General features: G+C 44.3%; 1 protein-coding gene across 1 annotated transcript in view; it reads left to right on the top strand.

Annotated features, from left to right (window-relative positions):
- Nucleotides 1-13,313, top strand: part of LOC126100984 (ribosomal protein 63, mitochondrial) — a 29,382-nt gene extending 16,069 nt beyond the window's left edge. Inside the window, exon 3 of the mRNA XM_049911648.1 lies at nt 13,045-13,313. Within this exon, the coding sequence (XP_049767605.1) occupies nt 13,045-13,191 (147 nt within the window). The 3' untranslated portion in view covers nt 13,192-13,313. The remainder of the gene's footprint in view (nt 1-13,044) is intronic.
- Nucleotides 13,314-13,824: the final 511 nt, after the last annotated feature.

The raw sequence follows: 13,824 nt of genomic DNA on the forward strand, positions 1-13,824 counted from the left end.
GGTACTCATTCTAAGAAAAGAACTTCGTGATTTTCGTGGTGATTGGCTAACCTTTTTTATATTCGAGTAAGCAAATGACATTTATCTGATGCAAGTGCTTTTATTCAGCATCGGGTGTATGCCAGTGGTAGGCAAACAGCAGCTCACAAGACACATGCAGCTCTTTGGCACCTTGAGTGTGGCTTGACCACAAAATACCATATACAGTGCGGTTGAAGATCCATTTGGCTCATGTGCAAGAGACTAGAACGGTAGTTAAAATTCACATCCGTGCAGTCAGCAATTCCACTTGTGCCTGTCTGATGTGCTTTGTCTCCCCTCTGAAGTTCCTCCAGCAGTGGCACTTTCCCCTCGACTCGCTGCCGTTTTGCGCTTTTAGGGGATATGAGGCTTCAGTTGGCCTGTATGCACTGGGGAGATAACCACGATTCTAGCACAGCTTTAGTGAGCCAGTCATCTCAGCATTTGAACTGTACACAAGTTACAGAAGCACTTTGTGTGCAAACCTTTCCAGAAGAATTTTGCAAAGTTATGAAACTGGTGTTTAGAATTATCAACTCTATTACAGCTGAAGCTCTTAATCATCGCCAGTTTAAAGAATTTTTAGTTTAAATGGGAGTGAATGTACAGATCTTCTGCTGCATTATGATGTATGTTGGTTATCAAGGGGAAACATTTTGAAAAGTTTCACTTTCTTATGAACAGAATTTAAAACATTGCTTCTTGAAAAGAGTGTTCATTATCCTGAGCTGATGATTAGTGGATAAAAACACTTTATTTTGAGATAAACATTACGTCTCATTAGAACCAGCTTAATCGTAAATTGAGGGGTAAAGGAAACAATTGTTTTGGTGGTAGAAGATTTTATTTTATTCAAAAACAAATTCTCTCTTTTAGTGCAAGATTTTGAAAGAAAAAACTTTGATTCACTTTACAAGCCTGTTGAAACATCACCAAGAAAATGATTTAGACATTGACATTTGCTATTTGAAAATAACACTTTTAAATAGGATGGAAGCTTTTCTCAACAGGCTTCAGGAACCACAAAGTGATGTTAGCCTTTTGTAAAAAAAAAAAAAAAAAAAAAAAAAAAAAAAAAAAAAACTTAATGGTACTGTAACAGAACTGTGTTTTTCCCCTGTAAATATTGATATTGGCAACTGTGAAATTCCAATGCTGGATTTAAAAGACAAATAATTTTGAAGCTCAAAATTTGGATGGCTTCATACTGAATTAAAAATACATGTAATATTAGTTCAGAGCACAAGTAGTTTGCTTTGAAAGACTTGGAAAGGAAGATATGTTGATTTTTAAAACTTGAAATAGTATTCCTGTGTCAATCAGCTGAAAGATATAGAATTTGTTGTTCTTTCTGTATTCAGGTGTACATTTTCCTGTGAACAATCATTTTCTAGCTTGAATTGTATCAAAAATAAATTGAGAAATCGCCTTTTGAAAATAACATGAAATCATGCCTAAAATTAAAAACAACAACAGACAAACTTGACTTGCCAAAACTTTCCAAGGAGATGCTAGGCCATTGTTGATGTTAGTGTTTGTCAGTCATTGTCATGGTTTAATTTTATGGACACCTTACAACTTGATTGTATCAGAAGGTAGTATCATTATGAAGTATGGTATCAAGCTTTATTTGATTGGATAGATAAAAAATCTGCTTACCAAACGGCAGCAGAACACATACATAAAAGAAGGTTGTAACTCTGCAAGCTTTCGGAGCCAGTGGCTCCTTTTTCGGGCAGAGGGGTTGAAGGGGAACGAAGAGGGGTGAAGGAAAAGGACTGGAGAGGTCTAGGGAAAAGGGTAGGTCGGGAAAATCACCTAGAATGGCGGGTCAGGGGACTCTTACCACATGGGATGAGAAGGAAAGACTGATTGCTGGTGACTGCATTTGACGAGATTTGGAAAAAAATAGACAGGTAAGACAATGAAAAATGTAGAAAACTAAAACGGGGTGAAGAAAAAAGTAGTTACTTAAAGAAATGCTGAGACAAAAGTAATTAATGCAAGTAAATGCCAGGTGGATGGTGAGAACCAAGGACATGTTGTAGCACTGGTTACTACCTGCGGAGTTCTGAGAAACTGGTGTCGTGGCGAAGAATAGAGATGGCATGTATGGTGAAATAAGTGCCAAGAACTTGATTGTCATGTTGTAGAGCATGTTCTGCAACAGGATATTGCATGTTGTCAGTATACACCCTCTGCTTATGCCCATACATCACAATTGATAATTAGATGGTAGTCATGCTGATGTAAAAGGCCAAACAGTGTTTACATAACAGCTGGTGTACGAAATGTGTCATTTCACAGATGGCTCTAAGTATGACATCCTCCCTATTCACCTTATTCAGCTTTATATTTACCAACTACTACTTCACCTTTGAGGGGCAGACATATAAACAGATCAGGGATATGGCCATGGGAACCAGGATACTTCCTTCCTATGCCAACCTTTTCATGGGTTGCTTGGAGGGGGCTTTCCTGGGATCCATAAGTCTTCAGCCCCTAGTTTGGTTTAGATACATTGATGACATTTTTAGCATATCGACTCGTGGTGAAGCTGACCTGTTAAAATTCCTGAAATCTCTGAATACCTTCTCCCAATTAAATTTCACGTGGTCCTACTCCGAATCCCATGCCACTTTCCTTGATATTGATCTCGTCCTCACCGAAGGCCAGCTACACACTTCCATGCACATTAAACATACCAACAAACAACAGTAGCAGTTGCCATCCTTTCCCTGTCAAACGTTCCCTCCCATCCAGCCTTGACATCTGAGGCAAACGTGTTTGTTCGGATGCATACTCTCTACAGCAAGGCACCACCATTCTCACCTCAGCTTTCACTGCCTGTAATTACCCCACAAGCCTGGTTCAAAGCAAATTTCCTAGACCCTCACATCCAATCCTGGTACTACTGAATCCTCAAAAAAAAAAAAAAAAAAGCTACTTCAGAGCACACCATTGCTGACTCAGTATTATCCTGGTCTGGAAAGTATTAACTAGTTACTTCGAGAGGCCCATACTTCCTAAAATCATGTGCTGAAATGAGATCCATTCTGTCTGAAAGTTTGCCCACCACACCTGGAATAGCTTTTTGTCACCCTCCAAGTCTCCACAATATTCTTGTTAGACCCTGTGCTCCTTCTGCACCCATCTCCCTATCCTATGGCTCCTACTCCTGTGCCCATCCCCACTGCAAGACTTGACCTATGCACCCTCCTACCACCACCTATAGCAGCCCTGTAACTGGAAAAAAGATATACTATCAAAGGGAGAGCCACCTGTGAAATGACATATGCCAAATGACAAATTTCATATAACACTGCTCGGCTTTTTATATTGGCATGACTATGACTAAATTATGAATTAGGGTGAATGGGCATTGGCAGAGGGAGTATACTGACAACACTCAGTATCCTGTTGCAGAGCATGCTCTACAACATGACAGTTGTGACCTTAGCACCTGTTTCACCACACGCATCATCTGGATTGTCCTCCAGACACCAGTTTCTCAGAACTCCACAGGTAGGAACTAGCGCTACAACACGTCCTTGGTTCTCACCACCCACCTGACCTTAATTTGTGTTAATTTTTTCTGCCTCAACATTTTTTCAAGTAACTTCTCTTTTTTCTTCACTCCGTTTTAGTGTCCGCCGCTCGTGGTCTCGCGGTAGCGTTCTCGCTTCCCGAGCACGGGGACCCGGGTTCGATTCCCGGCGGGGTCAGGGATTTTCACCTGCCTCGAGATGACTGGGTGTTTGTCTTGTCCTCATCATTTCATCATCATCCAGGAAAGTGGCGAAATTGGACTGAGCAAAGATTGGGTAATTGTACGGGCGCTGATAACCACGCAGTTGAGCGCCCCGCAAACCGAACATCATCATCATCACTCCGTTTTAGTTTCCTACATTTTTCATTGTCTTACCCATCTATTTTTCACTGCCCCCCCCCCCCTCCCCCCATCTCTGTTACATACAATGCACTTAGCTTTTCACTCTTAATAACTCATGCTTGATATTTATGCGGTGATCTCGTCCTGCATATTACCCTGTCTTCCACCTTTAAGCTCTCAGGTTTTCAAATCTCATCCGATGCAGTCCCCAACAATTAGTCCTTCCTCCTCATTCCAAGCTGTAAGTCTCCCCTGACCTGCAGTTCTGGGTGACTTTCCCAAAATCTACCGCTTTTCCTAGACCTTTCCAGTCCTTTTCTGTCATCCCTCTTCCCTCCCTTTCAACCCTTCTGCCTGAAGGAGGAGCCACTGGATTTGAAAGCTTGCCTAATTACAACCTTCTTTTATGTGTGTATCCTGCTGCCGCTTGATGAGTAGATTTTTTTATGTATGCAATTAAATTATTCCGTCAAAAATTGATTGTATTTGTTGCTATATTATCAAATTTTATTTAACACGCCTGCATTTTAACCAAGTCTTAAAAAGTCAACTATAGTTTTATTCTAGGGAGTGTTGTGGAGTGTAATACAATGTACTGTCGATTGCTGAGAAAGGTATGTTGACATGATTTGGTTATATATAGAGAGGACAAGCAAGAGAGATGAAGCAAGTATGCACAGGGTTGCCACAAGTTTCACCAAGTGAAGTTCCCTGATATTTCCCTGATTTCCAGACAAGTTTTAGCATTTTTCCCAAACAAATTTTGAGAGCTCAAGGGTAAGTAAAGACATAAATTGACAAAAAAAGTAAGGAGTTCTGTATTTTTAAATGTGTGAGTGAAAATCTTAAGTACTAACATCAACATCTTTTGTAGTGAACTGTTTTTAGATGGAGAAAGCAGGCCAAATGGTACATACGTTTCATTAAGACCACTGATGTTATTTCATTTCTATAAAACGAAACACATTTTGTTAGAGTTGCAAGATGGATTTAAAATACCTTCATTGATTTCAGAAATAGCCTCAGGAAAAAAGTAGGCCTCTTGAAAGGGGTGTATAATTCAGGGAAGAGTTGTGTAAACCAACACTATAGGTGACTGCCAATAAAATGTTGGTTCTACTGTATTCATTATTGTTGGCTATTACCCGTGATTTTTCTTTCAAGAAATACATGAGTACATAGTGTACAAACTGCCAACGATTGCCACAATTTTCTTCTTCTTACCATCCACATCAAGTATAGATTTAAGTGTCAGGAAGTCGTTTCTGAAAGTATTTGTATGGAGCGTAGCCATGTATGGAAGTGAAACATGGACGATAAATAGTATGGACAAGAAGAGAATAGAAGCTTTTGAAATGTGGTGCTACAGAAGAATGCTGAAGATTAGATGGGTAGATCACGTAACTAATGAGGAGATATTGAATGGAATTGGGGAGAAGAGGAGTTTGTGGCACAACTTGACAAGAAGAAGGGACCGGTTGGTAGGACATGTTCTGAGGCATCAAGGGATCACAAATTTAGCATTGGAGGGCAGCGTGGAGGGTAAAAATCGTAGAGGGAGACCAAGAGATGAATACAGTAAGCAGATTCAGAAGGATGTAGGTTGCAGTAAGTACTGGGAGATGAAGAAGCTTGCACAGGATAGAGTAGCATGGAGAGCTGCATCAAACCAGTCTCAGGACTGAAGACAACAACAACAAGTTTTTGAAGTGCCAAAATTTACTAGAATAAATAAAATGTCTATAAAATACCACACTGTACAATGCACTTGTGGTGAGACAGTCGCAATTCCTGAAACCCATTGCCCGTGGCCTCTGGCGTGCCGAGGAGCACCCCAGTCCTGGGTCCATGGATAAACCATGAAAATCCACTGCATTACACCAGACACAAACAGACGCAGACTGCTAGCAGATCGGTGACACTAGATCTGATAGGCAGGGCCTGCACATTACTGTGAACCGAATGGCTTCAGATCAGCAGGCCTGATCCATTACAGGTACCCTCAGAAAGGACCTGCAGTTTTGGCCTGTTGCAGAAATCCACTCATGTGGCCAGTTTATTCACGAGCCACAGACAGCATGTTGATGAAATGAGACCACGCTGATAAATCCGTGCAACAGATAACTTGTTCAAATACTCTGAGAATCAGTAATAATTGCTGAGCTGCAGACTGGCTCACAGAAAAGACAATCATACTCCCCCCCCCCAGGGGGTCCACAACTCTTCTGTGGATACGTGCGTAGCGAGCACGGGACCCCGAGCTAATGTGGCCTTCCTTCCTTTCCGGGCTGCATACCTTCCCTTTCTGCATCCTTCCACATCCCCCATCTTCACCCCCCCCCCCCTCACCTCCGCCTCTTTCCTTCCCTTTCTCCCCCTCTGGGAGTATGTTTGGTGCCTATGTCCGGAGATGGACGCTCAAAAATGTAACACATTCTTTGCTTTCTCTGCTTGAAAGTCTTCGTCCTTCCTTTGTCCTTCTCCTTTCCTTACCTCTTCTCTTTGCCCTTTTCTCCGATGCGGCGTTTGAGACCTCTATTCTTTCCTCTCCCTTTGTTTTTTCCCTTCCTTTTTTCCTCCCTGTGCGTGTCTGAAGACCGATCCACACATTTCTATGCGTAGCCGGTGATGGGGTAATGCTTAATTCCCCGCCCCAGGTAGACAGGTAGGACACGTATGTACCCCCTGGTAACGGCCAGGCCCAGGGAGGGGTGATTACCCGAGCTGATACCTTCCGAAAGTGCCGATTGGTCCCTCCGTCCGTTTGTCGGGAGGTGTGACCTGAGGTGTGAACAATCACCTAAGGCGGGAGTGCCCTCAGAGAGGGCCCCCACAAGGAAGGAGCGCGCCATCGGAGACGCCGGTAATCATGGGGAATACTTTCGCATTGGTTTCCTCATCTTCTACTATGTCTGCTCATACGCATAAGTTCAATGAGTCTCAGCCACAGACAGTCCTTCCATTGTTGCCACAGTTCCTTGTTGTTTCTCAGTCTGATGAAGGTCACGACTTCTCCATGGTCAACCCTTTCATTATTCAGAAAGGTGTCAACGCAATTGCAGGTCCTGTAAAGTCTTGTTCCAGATTACGAAATGGCACCTTGTTGTTAGAAACAGTCAGTGCCCTCCAGGCACAAAAATTGCTGCGTACTTCCCTGCTACACACCTTCCCTGTCCGGGTGGAAGTGCACCGCACTTTAAATTCCTCACGTGGGGTCGTTTATACACGCTCCCTCGACAGTTTGTCCGATGAGGACATTCAACACTACCTGTCCGACCAGGGCGTAACGGCTGTTCATAGTCATGAAAAGGGTTGACACGAACATCATTCCAATCCTTACTGTCTTCTTGACATTTGACAAAGTTCAACTCCCATCGAAAATCAAAGCGGGCTATGAGATAATTTCCGTTCGCCCTTACATCCCAAACCCTACGCGTTGCTATCGGTGTCAGTGGTTCAGTCACACCAGCCAGTCCTGTTCCAATCCGGCCAAATGTGTTACGTGTGGCAAGGATGCCCATGAGGGTGCTTGTCCACCTTCATCCCCTCGTTGCATCAACTGTATGGGTGACCACGCTGCTTCCTCTCGAGATTGCCCCATTTTTAAAGATGAAAAGCTCATTCAGGAAATCAGAGTGAAGGAAAAGGTGTCGACCTTTGCTGCTCGAAAATTATTCGCCAGTCGAAAGCCCACTGTGCCTCAGACAGGAAAATGCAGCACTGTCCTTGTCTCTCCTCGGCCAACAAAGGAGGCGGCCACACAGACTTGTGATCTCACCTTTAGTGCCACGGTCGTCAGATCGGCCAGCACAAAGATTGGCCGTTCAACCTCCCCGCTTTCGCCTGCTCACTCTATGGCTCACTCTTCATCGGGTTCTGCTAAATCTCGAGCCCAAAAGTCAGACACCAAGACTTCCAAAAAAGAGCATACTCGTGAAGATTTTTTACGTACCCCAACTTCACAACCATCGGTTCCTCCTTCATCTAATCATCATGTTTCCAAGAAGGCTAATACGAAACCCAGTTCCTCTCCTCCTCCGCCAAGGCGTGTCTCATCTATAGCACCACCTGGCGGTAACCGCCCTCGGCCGTCTTCTGTGTCGCCGAGGCGCACTGCTGGCGGCCGATCAACCGGCCGATCGCTGGTGGCAGGAGCTGCTCCTGAACAACCTATGGATCAGGATCTTCTGCCTTCGGCTGAATGCCGTTCCACGCTGTCGGTCGCAAGCTCTGAGCAGTTGTTGAGTTGACAGCAACCTTGGTCACATTCCTCCATTTTCTGTTCATCCTATGTCCATTATCCACTGGAATATCTGCAGCATTCGCGCCAATCGGGATGAATTGTCGATCCTCTTACGATCCTACTCACCGGTCATCTTCTGTCTTCAGGAAACAAAACTGTGTCCCCACGACTACTTTGTTCTCTCCCATTTTCAGTCCGTCCGATTTGATCTCCCCTCTGTTGAAGGGACTCCAGCACATGGAGGACTTACGATTATTCTCCATGATACTCTCCATTATCACCCAATCCCCTTAAACACTTCCTTCCAAGCTGTCGCTGTCCGTCTTTCCCTTTCTGTATACACCTTCTCTCTTTGTACTGTATACATTCCATCGTCCACACCAATGGCACGAGCTGATCTCCTTCATCTTCTTGGTCAGCTTCCACCATCCTATTTGCTGGTTGGGGACTTCAATGCCCACCACTCGCTTTAAGGATCTCCACATCCTTGTCCGCGTGGCTCACTATTGATAGATGTCTTCCACCAAGCGGATCTTGTTTGCCTCAACACTGGGGACCCTACATTTTTGTCTGCCTCCACGACAAATTTCTCTCATTTGGACCTTTCGGTCAGTACTGTTCCGCTAGCTCAGCGCTTCGAATGGTTCACCCTTGCTGATACACACTTGAGTGACCACTTTCCATGTGTCCTTAGACTGCAGCCTCAACTGTCATATATGTGCCCGCGACACTGGAAGTTTGCCCAAGCCGATTGGACACTTTTTTCGTCTCTAGCGACATTCCATGACCGTCACTTTCCTAGCGTCGACGATGAGGTCACACATATTACAGACGTTATTCTTACAGCTGCGAACGTTCAATACTACACACCTCCGAATTGCCCCGGTGCCCCCCAGTTCCTTGGTGGAACGAGGCGTGCCATGATGCAATACGTGAGCGGCAACATGCTCTTCACGTTTTCTGCCACCATCCTACTTTGGCCAACTGTATCCGCTACAAGCAGTTCCATGCGCGGTGCCGTCGCGTCATCCGCAATAGCAAGAAGGCAAGCTGGGACTTCTTTACTAGCTCATTTAACACCTTCACTCCCTCCTCGGAAGTTTGGAGTCGGATTCAACGGTTATGTGGTGCGCCTAGTTTCTCCCTGGTCTCTGGGCTCACTGTCGCGCATGATACGTTAGTGGACCCCGTCGCAATTTCTAACTCATTGGGTCAACACTTTGCCGAGATTTCGAGCTCTTCAAATTACCCGCCAGCGTTTCTCCCGAAGAAACGTGCAGCGGAAGTGCAACCTCTTGCTTTCTCCTCTCAAAATCGCGAAAGCTATAATACTGTTTTCTCCATGCAGAAACTCCAACATGCACTCTCTTCTTCTCGCTCCTCCGCCCCAGGACGGGATGGTATCCACATCCAAATGTTGCTGCATTTATCAACCCATAGTCTGCGTTACCACCTTCGCCTTTATAATCGAATTTGGACCGACAGTACTTTTCCCAGACAATGGCGGGAAGCTATCGTCGTTCCTGTTCCGAAACCTGGAAAGGACAAACATCTCCCCTCTAGCTATCGCCCCATTTCTCTCAAGAGTAGTGTATGTAAGGTTTTGGAGCGTATGATGAATTGCCGTTTAACTTGGTGGCTGGAGTCCCGCAGTCTTCTAACACCTGCCCAATGCGGTTTCCGAAAGCATCGTTCTGCAGTTGACCATCTTGTTGCTCTCTCCACTTATATCATGAACAATTTTCTCCGGAAACGCCAAACAGTAGCAATATTTTTTGATCTGGAGGGAGCATATGATACCTGTTGGAGGACAGGCATCCTCCGCACACTGTTCTCTTGGGGCTTTCGAGGTCGGCTGTCCCTTTTTCTTCGCAAATTTATGGCAGAGCGCACATTTAGAGTGCGGGTGAACACTACTCTCTCCCGTACTTTCTCCAAAGAAAACGGGGTACCCCAGGGCTCCGTGCTTAATGTAGTACTGTTTGCCATTGCCATAAATCAAATTATGGACTGTCTCCTTCCCGATGTCTCGGGCTCCCTCTTTGTGGATGATTTTGCGATCTACTACAGCTCTCAGCGGACCAGCCTCTTTAAACGACGTCTTCAAGGATGTCTCGATCGCCTCCACTCTTGGAGCATCGCAACAGGCTTCCGCTTTTCTCCTAGTAAGACCTAGTGTTAATTTTTGGTGTCGTACGGAGTTTCTTCCACCTTCCTTACATCTAGGACCTGTCAACCTTCCGTTTTCGGACGTCGCTAAATTCTTGGGTCTTATGTTTGACAGAAACCTGTGCTGGTCCTCCCAAATTTCCTATCTTTCGGCTTGCTGTCTGCGATCCCTCAACACCCTCCGTGTCCTGAATGGTACCTCCTGGGGAGTGGACGGAGTGGTCCTTCTGCGCCTCTATCGCGCCTTAGTGCGCTCGAAATTGGACTATGGAAGCATAGTTTACTCTTCTGCTTGGCCGTCTATTCTTCGGCGTCTCGACTCTATCCACCACCGTGGATTACGTTTAGTGTCTGGAGCTTTTTACACCAGCCCTGTGGATAGCCTTTATGCTGAGACTGCTGAACCTTCGCTGTCCAATCGGTGAGCAGTCCTTCTGAGTCGTAATGCTAGCCATCTGTCTTCCATGCCTGCTAATCCGGCCCATGACATTTTTTCGATGCCTCCTTGGATTTAGGGTATGCAGGCCGCCCTTCCTCCCTACTACCACCAGGAGTCCGCTTCCGTCAGCTGCTCCATTCTCTTTCCTTCCGCTTTCCTAAAACCTTCTTGACAACTTGGGGTACAGCACCGCCTTGGCTCCGTCCCTGGACCTGCCTGCTCCGTGACCTTTGTCAGTTTCCCAAGGATGGTACCCCTTCACTTGTTTATCATCGGGCATTTGCTGCTCTGTGTGCACAAATGAAGGAGGCCACATTTATTTACACTGATGGCTCGAAAACATCGTTAGGTGTAGAGAGTGCCTATATTGTTGGCGACACCCCAAATCGATTTCGGCTTCCCGACCAGTGTTCGGTTTATATTGCGGAGCTTTACGCTGTTCTCCAGGCTGTCCAATACATCCATTGCCATCAGCCGATACAGTATGTTATCTGTTCAGATTCTCTCAGTGCTCTCCTCAGTCTCCAAACTCTGTACCCTGTCCACCCTCTGGTCCACCGGATTGAGGACTGCCTCCACTTGCTCCACGTGGGGGATCCCAGGACACGTTGGTATCTGTGGAAATGAGGCAGCCGATATAGCGGCCAAGGCTGCAGTCTCTCTTCTTCAGCCAGCTCTTCGCACGATTCCCTTCGCCGATATACAGAGTGTTTTATGTCATTGTGTTACTCTTTTATGGCATGCACATTGGTCGACACTTCCCAATAATAAATTGCAGGATGTGGAAGCTCTTCCCTGTGCTTGGACCTCTTCCTCCCGAATGCGTCGTCGGGAGGAGGTAATTTTAACTAGACTCTAGATAGGGCACTGTCTTTTTAGCCATCGACATCTTTTAAGTGGTGATCCTCCCCCACTCTGTCCCCACTGCTCTCAGCTGTGGATGGTAAGACACTTTTTACTTGAGTGCCCCTATTTTACTTCGTTACGCGTCCGTCTACAGCTGTCGCCTGATATATCTTCCATTTTAGCAGATGACACGCGCTCAGCCGATCGCATTCTCGAGTTTATTAGTGCCAGTGAGATGACGTCAGTCATTTGAAGCTCTTTTTGGGGACAACCAACCCACTTCTATAGTGGCTTTTTAAGCTTTCCTTCTATTTTTAGTTTCTCCAATTTTTTGAGTTTCGTTCCCATTTCTGCCTTTTCCTAAGTCACAGACTGGGCGCTAATGACCATAGCAGCTTTGCGCCCTAAAACCATAAACAAACAAACAAAAAAAAGAAGAAAGAAGAAAGAAAGAAACTCTCACAACTAAAGTTTTGGCCATAGCCTTTTTCAGAAAATGAGACCACACACACATCCACACAATCACTCGTACACAACTCCTGAACGTGTTACCACTGTCTCCGGTCACTATGTCAACAGTCTCTGAGAATCAAATCCAAACAAACTACTACTCACACCTCCCTGCCTCTCGTCGGCACCTGCTGGCTAGAGGCAAGGAGTGGTGGCAGCACAGACTGCAAGCTGAGGGAAGTGGTAGAAACAGGAGAAGCAGTAAGAATGAGGGAGTAGGGAAGCAGCTCACATACTCAGTTGCGCCCAGCCAGTGATGATGCATGACACCGCAATAAACAAACCATATCATCTACTGAGACAAAAAACGAGATTTTTCCAGCAATTTTCCAAATTTCCCTGACACATTTGAAATTCCTTGATTTCCAGAACTTGTGGCAACCCTGATACAGGGCGAGTGTAGATGGTGGAGTTGGAAGGGGTCGACCTCACTGAACTTCCCATAATCAGATTGAGGACATTTTTCACAGAAGCCAGCTTTGGAATACTGTAATTAAAATAACAGCAATGTACTTACTAACACAGGTTAAGTTTAAAAAATTTGGCTCTCAAAAAAAATTTCAGTTATTGTACTGTTGGTATTGGCTCAGTTAACTAATTTGTTTGCCAGCTCCTAGTGTATTCAGACAGTGAAAGTGATTTTTGTGTATAAATAACTTCAGTTGGACATAAAAATTAATGAGAGTTCTTAAGCTTTTTTAATTCGTATAGTATAATAATTAAGTCTTTAACTTTATTTTGCTCACAGTGTTTTCCTGTGGATAGTTGTAATTCTTCTTACACTTACTTCTTAAGAGGTCATAATGTTAATGGGTCCTTGACTATATATTCTAAGCGAATTTGACAACTCTCTTTATTGTTGCTAATAGATTTGCTTTGTTAGTGATATTGATCTATTCCATCAGTTCAAATTTTTGGTTTTAGGAACAGTCAAGTGGGCATGCAAAGGAACTGAAGAAACATGAACAGTGGTTGGCTGAGAAAATTAAAGAAAAGCCAAGGAGGTTTCCAGAAAATGTTACTTTAGAGAAAAGGCTCTGCCATCTAAGATTTCAAGAAAGTTGGGAGTGATAAGTGATGTCACACACTGTTTGCGAGGTGGAATAAAACAAATGAGTAGTCTGTGTATTTGTGTTATTGTACTGTCAAGTAATAGATTCTGTATGTTATAATAAATGAACTGTTTGAAATTACTGAACTGTCAGTTTTGTTAGAAACTTGTATTTGTAATTAAATTATGATTCAGAGAACAGGCCAGTTCTCATATTATAAGAGGAAGTGTTGAATATGGCATAGAGGCATGTAGAAATTCCATTTTACATACTCCTCCTTCAGTGCGGATTTGAAAACCGCTACAACATGTACTTCTGATATTGCTGCATACTTCGGTGTGATACAACATATTCTTGGAATATTATATCTATTAACTTTAAGTGGAGATGATTTATATGAGACTTTTTAGACACAGAAAGAAATTATGTCAACTTCTAACTGAATTTTGAAACCAAATGAACCACTGTGCTAACTTCAATCTGTACTTCAAACCCAGGTCCTACAGAGAATTCCTATGCTATCTTGCTGCACAAGACGTAATGGAAGCTTTTAGGTAACAGGACTAAGTTCTTCTCTGAAGCAGTTATGTACTGGTGCAAAATCCATCCATAAGATTGACTGGATTTGCAGCACTTTTCATTGGATCCCAGG

Source organism: Schistocerca cancellata, chromosome 9 (genome assembly GCF_023864275.1).
Source record: "Schistocerca cancellata isolate TAMUIC-IGC-003103 chromosome 9, iqSchCanc2.1, whole genome shotgun sequence".
NCBI classification, from domain to species: Eukaryota; Metazoa; Arthropoda; class Insecta; order Orthoptera; family Acrididae; genus Schistocerca; species Schistocerca cancellata.